General features: G+C 41.7%; 1 protein-coding gene across 2 annotated transcripts in view; it reads right to left on the bottom strand.

The window, feature by feature from the left end:
* Positions 1–12,742, bottom strand: part of LOC134349229 (organic cation/carnitine transporter 2-like) — an 81,545-nt gene that overhangs the window by 39,203 nt on the left and 29,600 nt on the right. For both annotated transcript variants that reach the window (XM_063053240.1, XM_063053241.1), the window contains exons 2-3: positions 6,472–6,575; positions 1,039–1,193 (exon numbers count right to left, since the gene is read on the bottom strand). In XM_063053240.1, coding sequence (XP_062909310.1) covers positions 1,039–1,193; positions 6,472–6,575 — 259 coding nt within the window. The remainder of the gene's footprint in view (positions 1–1,038; positions 1,194–6,471; positions 6,576–12,742) is intronic.

Below are 12,742 nucleotides of genomic sequence, written 5' to 3'. Positions count from 1 at the left end.
ACGCTTAGATTGGCATATGGATAATAGAAAATCAGAGGCTATTGAAAGAAAAGGGTTAGATTGATCTTAGGGTAAGTTAGAAGTTTGCACAACTTTGTGAGCCGAAAGTCCTGTACTGCAGAAATGTTCTATTTTGCATAATCTATGTGTCTCATTAGGATGTTCATTGCTTTTCTTGCATCATGTCACCCATATAAAACTCTCTTTATCTATGTCTTTGCGGCATTCCTTCTTCCTATGTTCATCCCAGTAGCCTGCCCGAAAAAGACTTAATCTTGATCCAAGCATAATTTTATTTAGCTGAGAAGGCCAGTTGTAAAGTTTGCAAGTTTGTTGTCAATATTAAACTAGGTAGGATTCCAAGCACAAAGAAAGATGTAAAGCGGCTTCATTTGGATGTAGACAAGTTGAATCAATGGATGAGAGCATGCCAAATGGAATATAATGTGGAAAAATATGAAGTTATCTACTTTAGTACACATAGTGGAAAAGGATAATGTTGGTTAAATGGTGAGAGATCAAATACTGTTGTTGATCAAGGGGATTTGCCTTTACACTTGCTGAAGGTCAATAGCCATGTGCAGTAAACAACTTGAAAAGGCAAATAAATGAAATGTTATTTATTATTAGAAATAAACTTAACACAGGAGTATGTAGGTCTTAATGAAATTGTAGTAGGCTTGTTGGGGCCAGACCTGCATGTTTTGTACAATTTTTGTTCTCCTCATCTAAAAAACAATGTAGTTGCCAAAGAGGGAGTGCAGTGAAGATTCAATAGGCAGGTTCCAGAGGTGGTGGCTTTGCCATTAAAGGACAGATAACGTTTTCTGGGAGTGCAGTCTTCAGAGATTAGAAATTTGACAGGAGAACTCCTCAAAATACACAAATTTAACTCTGAACTTGATAAATCTCTAGTAGAAACAAAAGATTATAGAGTTAGATCTTGTTCCTATTTTGTAGTTACTGGAACTTCATACTAAGAGTAACATAATCATTAAATTTAGAAAGAGAAAGAGACTGAATAGCATCGCAACTCACCAAGAACAAAGGCAGACATATAATTTGAAATTTCACCAAAACCTTTCAAGAAATTAATCAGGCAGAAGATTTCCAAGTTTGGTGAGAATGTGATAAGCACATTGAACGCAACCTGTAGCACCATTGTCCCAAACATAACAATTTTCCTCCCAAACCTAGAAAACAGATTAAACAGTTACGTACAGAACTGCATAGTTAGTGATGAATATATATAATTAAACATATTCTAGCTCACACTTTTGTAAATCTGCATGAACATTCAAGAACGTTTAGATATATGTTCCCTCAATTACACATGTAGCCGCACACACAAATAAATAATTTATTCTTCTGCTTCTGGTTAATTCTAATTAAAGGGGTGGCACGGTAGCATGGTGGTTAGCATGCTTTACAGTACAGGCAACCCTGGTTCAATTCCTGCCACTGCCTGTAAGGAGTCTGTACGTTCTCCCTGTGACTACGTGGGGTTCCTTTGGATGCTCCGGTTTCCTCCCGAAGATATAGTAGTTGGCAGGTTAATTGGTTGTAGTAAATTGTCCTGTGATTAGGCAAGGATTAAGCTGGGGAGTTCTGAACAGCACAGCTCGAAGGGCTGGAAGGGCCTATTCTGCATTCTGTCTCAATAAATAAATAACTTGAAAAGCCTTCTTCCTAGGCAGCCCCTTGAGATGGACAATGGCCTACTTCCACTTTGGTTTTGTGGATTGTGAGACTGGTGTGTAGTTTATGAGGTTCTCATCTCTGTACTACTTCATAACGCACATCCTGGGTGTGCTCCTGGTGTATGGCAGTGAGGTTCTTAATACCATCCGAAATGTTCCTTCATCATTTGGAACAACCTAGGGGCAGGAATTCCTAGGAGTTTTCCTCAATCAAAGGCTGTGTTGGCACTTGAAAGCAGTTGCCTGCCTTTGTCGAGATGGGTCTCCCAAGATATACGATGAGGACCATGCTTTACAGGTTCTCACTATGAATCTTTAGTATTGGAGGGCCACAAAGTATAGCAGGGACAAGATGGTAAATAACCTTATGAATATTATCTGATGTGCCTATATTCACACAAACACTGATAATGTCTTGGAGCTGTGCCTCATCAAGCATCATCTGCAGCTTAGTCACCAAAGTCTGAGTAACATTTGTTCTGGAGCATAATTGATAAATTGTCTAATTGATTCTCTTTAACTCGATTCCCTTATAAAGTTTGTCTGAGTTGAGATGCAGAATGGCAGCCAGGTTGAGAAAAGTTTTGGAGTCATGGTGTTGCCTTGCTTGACAGCAGACATCAATGAGAATAGTTTGGTAGAGCGAAGATAAAATGAAAATGTATTTTGGTGGGCAGCATAATTTTTGGATGGTTTTCCTTTGTCCCTCCTTGACTAATGGAGTCAAGACTCTGATGAGGTCAATTAAAAGCAGTTGAAAAGTCATAATTATCCTGGCTGGTTGTTATGAGCACATAATGAAAGGACTAAAAATTAACTCAGGGTGAAATACTCACTGGCGCTAAATGCCAATAGATGTAAACCCTCCCGGCTGCAATAAGAAATGGAAGTACAAGAAGAAACAAAGCTAGACATATGGATATTCATCACCCAGTATGCCCTCTTCTCACTCTTACCAACAGGCAAGAGATACCAGAAGATTTAGCTCCTGCACCATCTGGTTCAGCACAGTTATTACCCTACATCTGTTGTCCTCCTGAACTGGTGTGGATAATTCAATTCGCTACTACACTGATCTGACTCTACGATTTGCAAATTTATTTTCAAGAACTCTTTCCACCTCACGTTTTCAGTGTTATTTTTATTTGCGCAGTTTGGAATCTTTTGCACATTGGTTGATTATCAGTCTTTGTCTGATTATGTATGTATTTTTTGTGAAATTCTATTGTTTTTATTATTTCTTATGAATACATGCAAGAAAATTAATCTCAAGGTCGTATATGGTAGCATATATGTACCTTGATGTAACCAGGGGAATGTTGAATATAATTTTTTACTGTTAAAGTGCACTTATTGGTAAAGTGCACTTTACACTGTTAAAGTGCACTTATTACCATCTCCTTGGTAATGCTAAAATAGCTGCCTGTCCCTTTAAGAGAAAATGGTGATGTCATTTTGCATGGTGGAGTAGAACGAACAGTTGTCATATTCTAGAAAGGATGACATTTGAATGTTTTTCCCAGGTTTGGTGAGGAAAAGTGAATAATATTTGTTAATATCCATGTAAATTCATTTATACTCATTTGTAAATCTATAATATCAGTAAGTTCAAGTGTTTTACATGTGGATGCTTTAGATTTTTGAGAGTAAGTTGATCAGTGTTGGATAGCCTGATTGTGAAGTTCCTTAATTGGCCTACTAGGTTAGTCCTTTTAGTAATTCAACTACAAGACAATATATTGTAAAAGTTTACTTGTCTGTCTTTATTGTTTCATGACAGAGTGTGACTGTAACAGAGTAATGTGAATGTGTTAATCTCTGTCCACGTAGCATGAGCGAGGCAAAGTCATTTCAAGGTCTATCCTATATGTGTTTGGAAGTTAAGCACCTGTATGCCAAATGTGAGTATTTCTCTTAGCTGAGATGAGATGTATTTATTCATATTTTCGATATTGTGTATAAAGTACAGGATTGGTGGGATTCTAATGTTGTTTGTATTTTTTTTAGATTTGCCACTCTGGAATGGTTTTGTATATTTTGTTTTAGTTATTTTCATACTGCATATGTAACAGGGGTGTGGTCTGAAGTTAAACTGAGATTGTAATAGTGGGAACTGTTTTTTAAAATTTATTTTGTCGTTTTTATTTTGATAGCCTCTTTCTGCAATAAAACATTTAAAACAGATAAAGCAATTTAAGACCCAACAAGTATTTGTTGTCCTTAGTGTGTATTTTTCCCCAGGCTACAAAATTGATAATAAATTTCCCTAAACTTTGAAAGTGATATCAACAGTTCCTGCAGTTAAGGCTCTTAAGGGGATCCAATGCAGAATTGACGGAAATGTAGTCTGGTTGATTCATTCTCACCATAGTAGCCTCACGGTTAGTGCAATGCTGTTATAGCTCAGCACGTTGGAGTTCCGTGCTCAATCCTGGCATCCTCTGTGAGGAGTTTGCATGTGTAACATGCTGGTTCAGATTCTTACTGTATTTCATTTTAGCAATTCTGTAAGAGCAGTCTGTTCTGGTTTCAGCTTGTTTGGGTTTGAGCTGAGATAAGAGGCTTTGTTGTTCAACTTAGGAATGAGTATCAGCCAATCAGGATGGCAGAACTGGGAGAATGTTCAAGTGAACGTTGGGCGGAGAGGTCTTTGTTGGCGGGAGCTGGGAGAAGACAGGAGTGAAGATGGTGGAGGATGCTGTCCCTGTTGTGCAAGGTACTTTGCGCAGATTAATGGTTTTGAGGAGGAAGGACCTATACTCCCGTGGGAGAACCCATCTGTTCAAGATAGATTTCGAGCGACCTTCCGAAGATGGTGTTTGCTTTCACATAGACCAGGGGTCCAGTGTGTGAGATACAGACATGTTCAAGATTTGAGCTCCACCATGCACATATGACTGTTTAGGTATAATGGGCCCTTTTTCTTTTTCTCTTTCTTAACTTTAATAACTGTTTGCTTAAGTTAACATTCTTAAACACACTTCTGATCAATTGCATGCAGTGTGTGATATGTTATCTCTTGGCAACAGTGATTGCCGGATGTAGTAAATCACATAGCATTCACACAAACCAGGATTTGGGTGGGTGAGACATCCCAGCCTCATGGCTTTGGCAGGATCAAAGTCACATACACAGTAGACATAGGAAGCCTGAGAAAGGTGAGTTTCTTGCCGCGGAATCTAGTGGCTGTTAGCGAGGGGCTAATGAGCTACATTTCCGGGGACGCCCGGTACGGGGGGTTTCATATGTCTTCCCTGTGGAATGTGAGTTTTCACTGGGTGCTTTGTTTTTTTCCCCACAGTCCAAAGACATACTGTTTAATAGGTTAATTTGTCATTATAAAATGTCCTGTCATTAGGCCAGGGCTAAACTGGGTGTTGCTGGCAACACCAATCGAAGGGCCGGCAGGGATTACTCTGCATTATATGTATCACTAAATAAATATACAAATTAGTTAAATTAATAATGAAGATGACTATCAAGTAATTTTTATATCGAACATAAAATAGTACAGCACAGTACAGGCCCATAATATTGCATCGACCTTCAAAACCTGCCTCCCATTTAACCCTCCACCTTAAATTCCTCCATATACCTGCCTAGTAGTCTCTTAAATTTCACTAGTGCATCTGCCTCCACCACTGACTCAGGCAGTGCATTCCATGCACCAACTACTCTCTGAGTAAAAAACCTTCCTCTAATATCTCCCTTGAACTTCCCACCCCTTACTTTAAAGCCATGTCTTCTTGTACTGAGCAGTGGTGCCCTGGGGAAGAGGCGCTGACTATCCATTCTATCTATTCCTCTTAATATCTTGTATACCTCTATCATATCTCCTCTCATCCTCCTCCTCTCCAAAGAGTAAAGCCCTAGCTCCCTTAATCTCTGATCATAATCCATACTCTCTAAACCAGGCAGCATCCTGGTAAATCTCCCCTGTCCCCTTTCCAATGCTTCCACATCCTTCCTATAGTGAGGTGACCAGAACTGGACACAGTACTCCAAGTGTGGCCTAACCAGAGTTTTATACAGCTGCATCATTACCTCGTGACTCTTAAACTCTATCACTCGACTTATGAAAGCTAACACTCCATAAGCTTTCTTAACTATCCTATCTACCTGTGAGGCAACTTTTAGGGATCTGTGGACATGTACCCCCAGATCCCTCTGCACCTCCACACTACCAAATATCCTGCCATTTACTTTGTAGTCTGCCTTGGAGTTTGTCCTTCCAAAGTGTACCATCTCACACTTCTCCGGGTTGAACTCCATCTGCCACTTCTCAGCCCACTTCTGCATCCTATCAATGTCTCTCTGCAATCTTTCACAATCCTCTACACTATCTACAACACCACCAACCTTTGTGTCGTCTGCAAACTTGCCAACCCACCCTTCTACCCCCACATCCAGGTCGTTAATAAAAATCATGAAAAGTAGAGGTTCCAGAACCGATCCATGTGGGACACCACTAGTCACAACCCTCCAATCTGAATGTACTCCCTCCACCATGACCCTCTGCCTTCTGCAGGCAAGCCAAATCTGAGTCCACCTGGCCAAACTTCCCTGGATCCCATGCCTTCTGACTGGAAATTCCATTGGATTAAGTTATTCTCCTGTATTATCCCATAAATTAGTATGTTATCATGCTGTAATTTATTTCTAAATTTATTTTATTAATTCAGCTTATCTACCATGATCTTTATGTGATGGAGTTAGTTAGCAGTATACATGATAAATAGACTATATGAGGCAAAGGAAAGAAACGGCTCACCTGTCTGATAATATTCCAGAACTAAAGGAACCTACTAACACTCCCATGAAGTACAATGATGCAGTGAACGGTTCTTTCCAGCCATTGTTACACACCAAGTCCCACTGAAATACAAAAAACTTCAAAAAGTCCAAAGATATGGCCTTGGGCAGTTGTGGGTACAATCTGATTCAGCCCACCATCGGTGTAATACTATGAATATGGATGTATGAAGAACTGAAGACAATATACAGTACGTAATGAGTAGAAAGATTTGTTTTTACAGAGTTAATGTCTTAACAGAAAATTTTGCTTGGGAAAGACCATTCCATTGTTCAGTGGTGGTCCTGAGTTTCTGCCTTCCAAAATACAGCGTGTAGATTTTACAAAGCAAATTGTAAAAAACTACAAAATATATTGTTATTTCAGACAGCTTTTCTAACATAATGAGCACTGTAACTCTTCAATCTTAAATTCATTCCATCATCAGACTAAGAGTACTTACATAAAACTGAAAGACTGAAAAAAATTATTACAGTTTGTCAAGACCTCACATTGGTTTCTTTCCACTCTGCTTTCATTCAGTACCAAGTGCATATTCTTCCATTCCATCCTCTTCCATCTTCTTACCTTGCTTCTGAATTTATGCAGTTTTCTTTGACTAACAGGAGTATCCAATGCTTCAGGTTTGTGAGGTTATTTTCTTGTGGACCAGACAACTGTGGACTGAAATTTTTGCTGGTTCATTAATTAACATGATGCACTGATGCACAGAGGCTTCAAAGAGTCAAACAGCTTACAGTGCTCACTTAGCATCACTTGTGCAAAAGAGCACAAGACCATTACATATATGAGCAGAATTAGGCCATTTGGCCCATCAAGTCTGTTCTACTATTCCAGCATGGTTGATTTATTATCCATCTCAACCCGATTGTCCCGAGTTCTCTCCATAACTTTTGACACTCTTACTAATGAAGAGTCTATCAACATCCACTTTAAATATACTCAATGATTGTTGTCCACAGATGTCTGCAGCAATGAATTCCACAGATTCACCACCCTCTGGTGAGAGAAATTTCTCCTCTTCTCTGCTATAAAAGGATATTCTTCCATTCTGAGTTTGTGCCCTCTGGTCTTCGATAGCCCCACCACAGGAAACATCCTCTCTGCATCCAATATTCAATATGTTTTGATAAGATCTCCTTCATTCTTCGAAACTCCGGCAAGTACAGGCACAGAGCCATCAAAAACTCCTCATATGTTAACTTTTTCATTCCCCGTATCACTCTTAAACACAGAAACATAGAAAATAGGTGAAGGAGTAGGCCATTCAGCCCTTCGAGCCTGCACCGCCATTCAGTATGATCATGGCTGATCATCCAACTCAGAACCCTGTACCAGCCTTCCCTCCATACCCCCTGATCCCCTTAGCCACAAGGGCCATATCTAACTCCCTCTTAAATATAGCCAATGAACTGGCCTCAACCGTTTCCTGTGGCAGAGAATTCCACAGATTCACCACTCTCTGTGTGAAGAAGTTTTTCCTAATCTTGGTCTTAAAAGGCTTCCCCATTATCCTCAAACTGTGACCCCTTGTTCTGGAACCTCCTCTACACCCTCTCCAATCCCAGCACATTCTTTCTTAGGTAAGAGATTCAAAACTGCTCACAGTACTCCATGCATCTGAGCATTGCCTTAAAAAGCCTCAGCATTACATCCTTGCTTTCACATTCTAGTCCTCTCAAAATAAATGCTGAAGTTACATTTGCCTTCCTTACCACCAACTCAACCCGTGAGTTAACTTTTAGGTAATCCTGTACAAGGGTTCCCAAGACTGTTTACATGACTGATTTCTGAACTTCTTCCCTGTTTGGAAGATAGTCTATTCCTTTGACCAAGTGCATGACCATTCAGTTCCATGCACTATATTCCATGTCCCACTCCTCTGCCCATTCTCCTAATCTGCAGAATGTCAGCCTCCTCAGCACTACCTGCTTCCTGCTTCTCGAATTATTTTTGTATCATCTGCAAATTTGGCCACAAAACCATCAATCCCAACATCCAAATCATTAAGATATAATGCGAAAATATGTGTTTCCAACACCAAACCCTGTGGAACATCACTTATTACTGACCACCAACCAAAGAAGGCCCCCTTTATTCACACTCTTTGCTTCCTGCCAATCAGCCAATCTTCTGTCTAGGTTAATATCTTTCCTCTAATGGCGTGGGCTCTTACCTTGTTCAGCAGACTCATGGGCTGTACCTTGTCAAAGACCTTCTGACAATCTAAGAATCAACATCCACTGACTCTTCTTTCTCTATCCAACCTGTTATTCCCTCAAAAAAAAAATTCAACAGATTTGTCAGGCATGATGACTTCTGCTACTTTATAATGTGCCTCCAAGTACCCCGATATCTCAGACTTAATAACGGACTCCAACTATTGAAGTCAGGTTAACTAGCCCTATAAGTACCTGACTTTTGCCTCCCTCCTTTCTTAAGGAGTAGAGTGATATTTGTGATTTTCCAGTTCTCTGGATCCATTCCAAGATAGAGTGATTCTTCAAAGATCAGTAACAATGCTTCCCGAATCCCTTCAGCTACCTCTTTCAGAAGCCTGGGGTGTATTCCATCCAGTCCAGGTGGTTTATCCACCTTCAGACTTTCATACCATCATACCTCCGGGGAGCCTCGAGGCAACTCATGTGGCAGCAGAACTCTCAATGGATACGACTAAATATTCTCATTTCAGCCCGATACAGCTAAAAAGCACAACTGCTTCCAAGGTCAGTACAGTCAACAAAGATGTCTTCATGCGTTTAAACAAACTGACAGAAACAATGCCGACTGCGGACGGACTCCTCGGATTCCACGCAGGAAACGTTGCTGCAGGTCAGGGATACAAGTGCATTTAAGGAAATGGGGTTTAAACTCCCAATACCGACTATCTTGCTGGCGAATGTGCTGTCTCTGATAAATAAAATTGATGACCTCAGAGCTATGGTGCTGAATCAGAGAGACATTAGAACCACGTGCGTCCTTTGTTTCACGGAATCCTGGTTAACCCCTTCTGTACCGATGCAGCAATTCAGATCGAGTGGTTTACTATACACTGTCGGGATAAATCTATAGAGTCCTCAAAAGCAGAGGTGGAGGAGTATGCCTCATGATCAACTCTTCTTGGTTCACAAATATATCAGTGCTGTCCCATTCCTGCTCACCAGACCTGGAATATTTAGCGGTTAAGTGCCATCCATTTTACCTACCACGGAACATTTCCAGTATCATTTTGGTAGCGGTATACATTCCAACTCAGACCAATGTCAATCAGGCTTAGATGATCTGAGCAATGGGATCAATATTCACGAAACAGTGCATCCTAATGCCTCCACCATCGTTTTGGGGGATTTTAACCAGACTAGTCTGAAAAAATCACTAAGCAATTGCCATCAACAGATCACTTGCAATACCAGAAAAGAAAACAACACACTGGACCACTGTTACACCACAATCAAGAATGCCTACTCTGCTATTCCACGCCCTCACTTTGGGAAGTCTGATCACCTGGCTGTACTTCTACTCCCTGAGTATAGGCAGAGGCTGAAGACTGCAGCACCAGTAGTGAGGACCCAGGAGATATGGACAAGGGAAGCACAGCAGCACTTATAGGACTGCTTTGAATCAGTGGACTGGACTGTATTCAGGGATTCATCTTGAAACCTGGATGAGTGTGCTGCAGTTGTTACCGACTTCATTAAAACCTGTGTGGATGAGTGTGTTCCTACAAAGACTTACTGTACATTCCCAAACCAAAAGCCGTGGATGAACCAGGAGGTACGTCATCTGCTGAATACTAGGTTTGTGGCACTCAGGTCTGGTGACCCAAGTCTGTACCAGAAAACCAGGTATGATTTGCAGAAGGCTATTTCAAGGGTGAGGAGACAATTTTGAACGAGGTTGGAGGTGATATCGGATGTACGACAACTCTAGCAGGGTTTGCAAGACATTATTTCCTACAAAGTGAAACCCAATAGCATGAATGGCAGCGATGCTTCACTTCCAGATGAACTCAATGCCTTTTATGCCCATAAAGGTTGCTGGTGAATGCAGCAGGCCAGGCAGCATCTATAGGAAGAGGTACAGTTGACGTTTTGGGCTGAGACCCTTCGTCAGGACTAACTGAAAGAAGAGCTAGTAAGAGATTTGAAAGTGGGAGGGGAAGGGGGAGATCCAAAATGATAGGAGAAGACAGGAGGGTAGGGATGGAGCCAAAAGCTGGACAGTTGATTGGCAAAAGGGATATGAGAGGGTCATGGGATGGGAGGCCTAGGGAGGAAGAAAGGGGGAGGAGGGAAGCCCAGAGGATGGGCAATAACGGATGGGGTACGAGGGGGAGGTGCGGCATTAACGGAAGGTAGAGAAGTTAATGTTCGTGCCATCAGGTTGGAGGCTACCCAGATGGAATATAAGGTGTTGTTCCTCCAACCTGAGTGTGGCTTCATCTTTACAGTAGAGGAGGCTGTGGATAGACATATCAGAATGGGAATGGGACGTGGAATTAAAATGTGTGGCCACTGGGAGATCCTGCTTTCTCTGGCGGACAGAGCGTAGATGTTCAGCAAAGCGGTCACCCAGTCTGCGTCGGGTCTCGCCAATATATAGAAGGCCACATCGGGAGCACCGGACGCAGTATATCACCCCAGCCGACTCACAGGTGAAGTGTCGCCTCACCTGGAAGGACTGTTTGGGGCCCTGAATGGTGGTAAGGGAGGAAGTGTAAGGGCATGTGTGGCACTTGTTCCGCTTACAAGGATAAGTGCCAGGAGGGAGATTGTTGGGGAGAGATGAGGGGGAACAAATGGACAAGAGAGTCACGTAGGGAGCGATCCCTGCGGAAAGCAGAGAGAGGGGGGGAGGGAAAGATGTGCTTAGTGGTGGGATCCCGTTGGAGGTGGCGGAAGTTACAGAGAATTATATGTTGGACCAGGAGGCTGGTGGGGTAGAAAGTACTTCTTTTCCTCCCCCCTCTCTGACCAACCCTCACCTGGGTTGAAAATTCCACCACAGAAGAATGGTACCCTTTGTTGTCACAGTCGGTGACTTCTAAAGGATTTCGGAGGACAACGGGAAGATTGACGGCATCAGCTCACCTGAAGACTCGAGTCTCTCCCTCTCTCTCTCTCTCCATCACTACTCAACTCAATACCATGAACTGAACTGAACTTTACTTATCATCATAAGATTATCTATTTACCCTTAGACCCGAAGAAGCTTAGTTTTCATATATTTCCACACTTACTTATATATAATCATTGCTAAGCTGTTTGATTTATCTGCATTTATATTACTGTATTGTGTAGTTACTAATAAATACCATTAGTTAATAGCAATACTGGACTCCAAAGTGTTTTCCATTTCTGCTGGTTCTTTAACCCGTCACAGGGTACATGTCAATACCAATGATATAGGAGGCAAAAGCAAAAAGGTCTGAAGAGAGAACTCAGAGATCTAGACAGAAAGCTGAGAAACAGGACCTCCAGGGTATTAAAATTTTGGATTGCTACCTGTGCTACGTGCCAGTGACAGTTTAAACAGTATGATTTGGCAGATAAATGCGTGGCTGAGAAGCTGGTGCAAGGGGCAGGACTTCAGGTTCTTGGATCATTGGGTTCTCTTCTGGGGCAAGTATGGCCTATTCGAAAGGAACACGAAGGGGACCAAAATTCTCACAGGCAGGTTTGTTAGAGCTATTGGGAAGGGTTTAAACTAATTTGGCAAGGGGATAAAAACCAAGTGAGAGGACTCAGGATAGGACGGATGGTGAAAGAACAAAGGTAGTGTGCGTCAGACTGTCAGGAAGGGCAGGCAGATGGTAGGACAAAATTGCAGCCAGCAAATTGAGTATCAGCGTACAGGTTTCCCCTGGCATCCGAAGGTAGAGCGTTCCTATGAAACGGTTCGTAAGCCGGAATGTCGTAAAGTGAAGAAGCAATTACAGTTTATTCATATGGGAAAAAATCGTGAGCGTTCGCAGACCCAAAAAATAACCTACCAAATCATGCCAAGTAACACATAAAACCTAAAATAACAGTAACATGTAGTAAAAGCAGGAATGATGTGATAAATACACCGCCTATATAAAGTAGAAATATTTTTCTACAATCATTGCCGCACTCTCCACTGTAGCGAAAATCTCACGCAAGCGCTCTCGGCAGAAACACGACGCAAACGCCCTCGGTAGAAACACTCTCTCCCGTAACTTTTAAGCTATGAAGCTGCCAAATCATAC

The sequence above is a fragment of the Mobula hypostoma genome, chromosome 7 (genome assembly GCF_963921235.1).
Source record: "Mobula hypostoma chromosome 7, sMobHyp1.1, whole genome shotgun sequence".
In the NCBI taxonomy this organism is placed as follows: domain Eukaryota; kingdom Metazoa; phylum Chordata; class Chondrichthyes; order Myliobatiformes; family Myliobatidae; genus Mobula; species Mobula hypostoma.
This window is presented reverse-complemented; position numbering and strand designations above follow the sequence as displayed.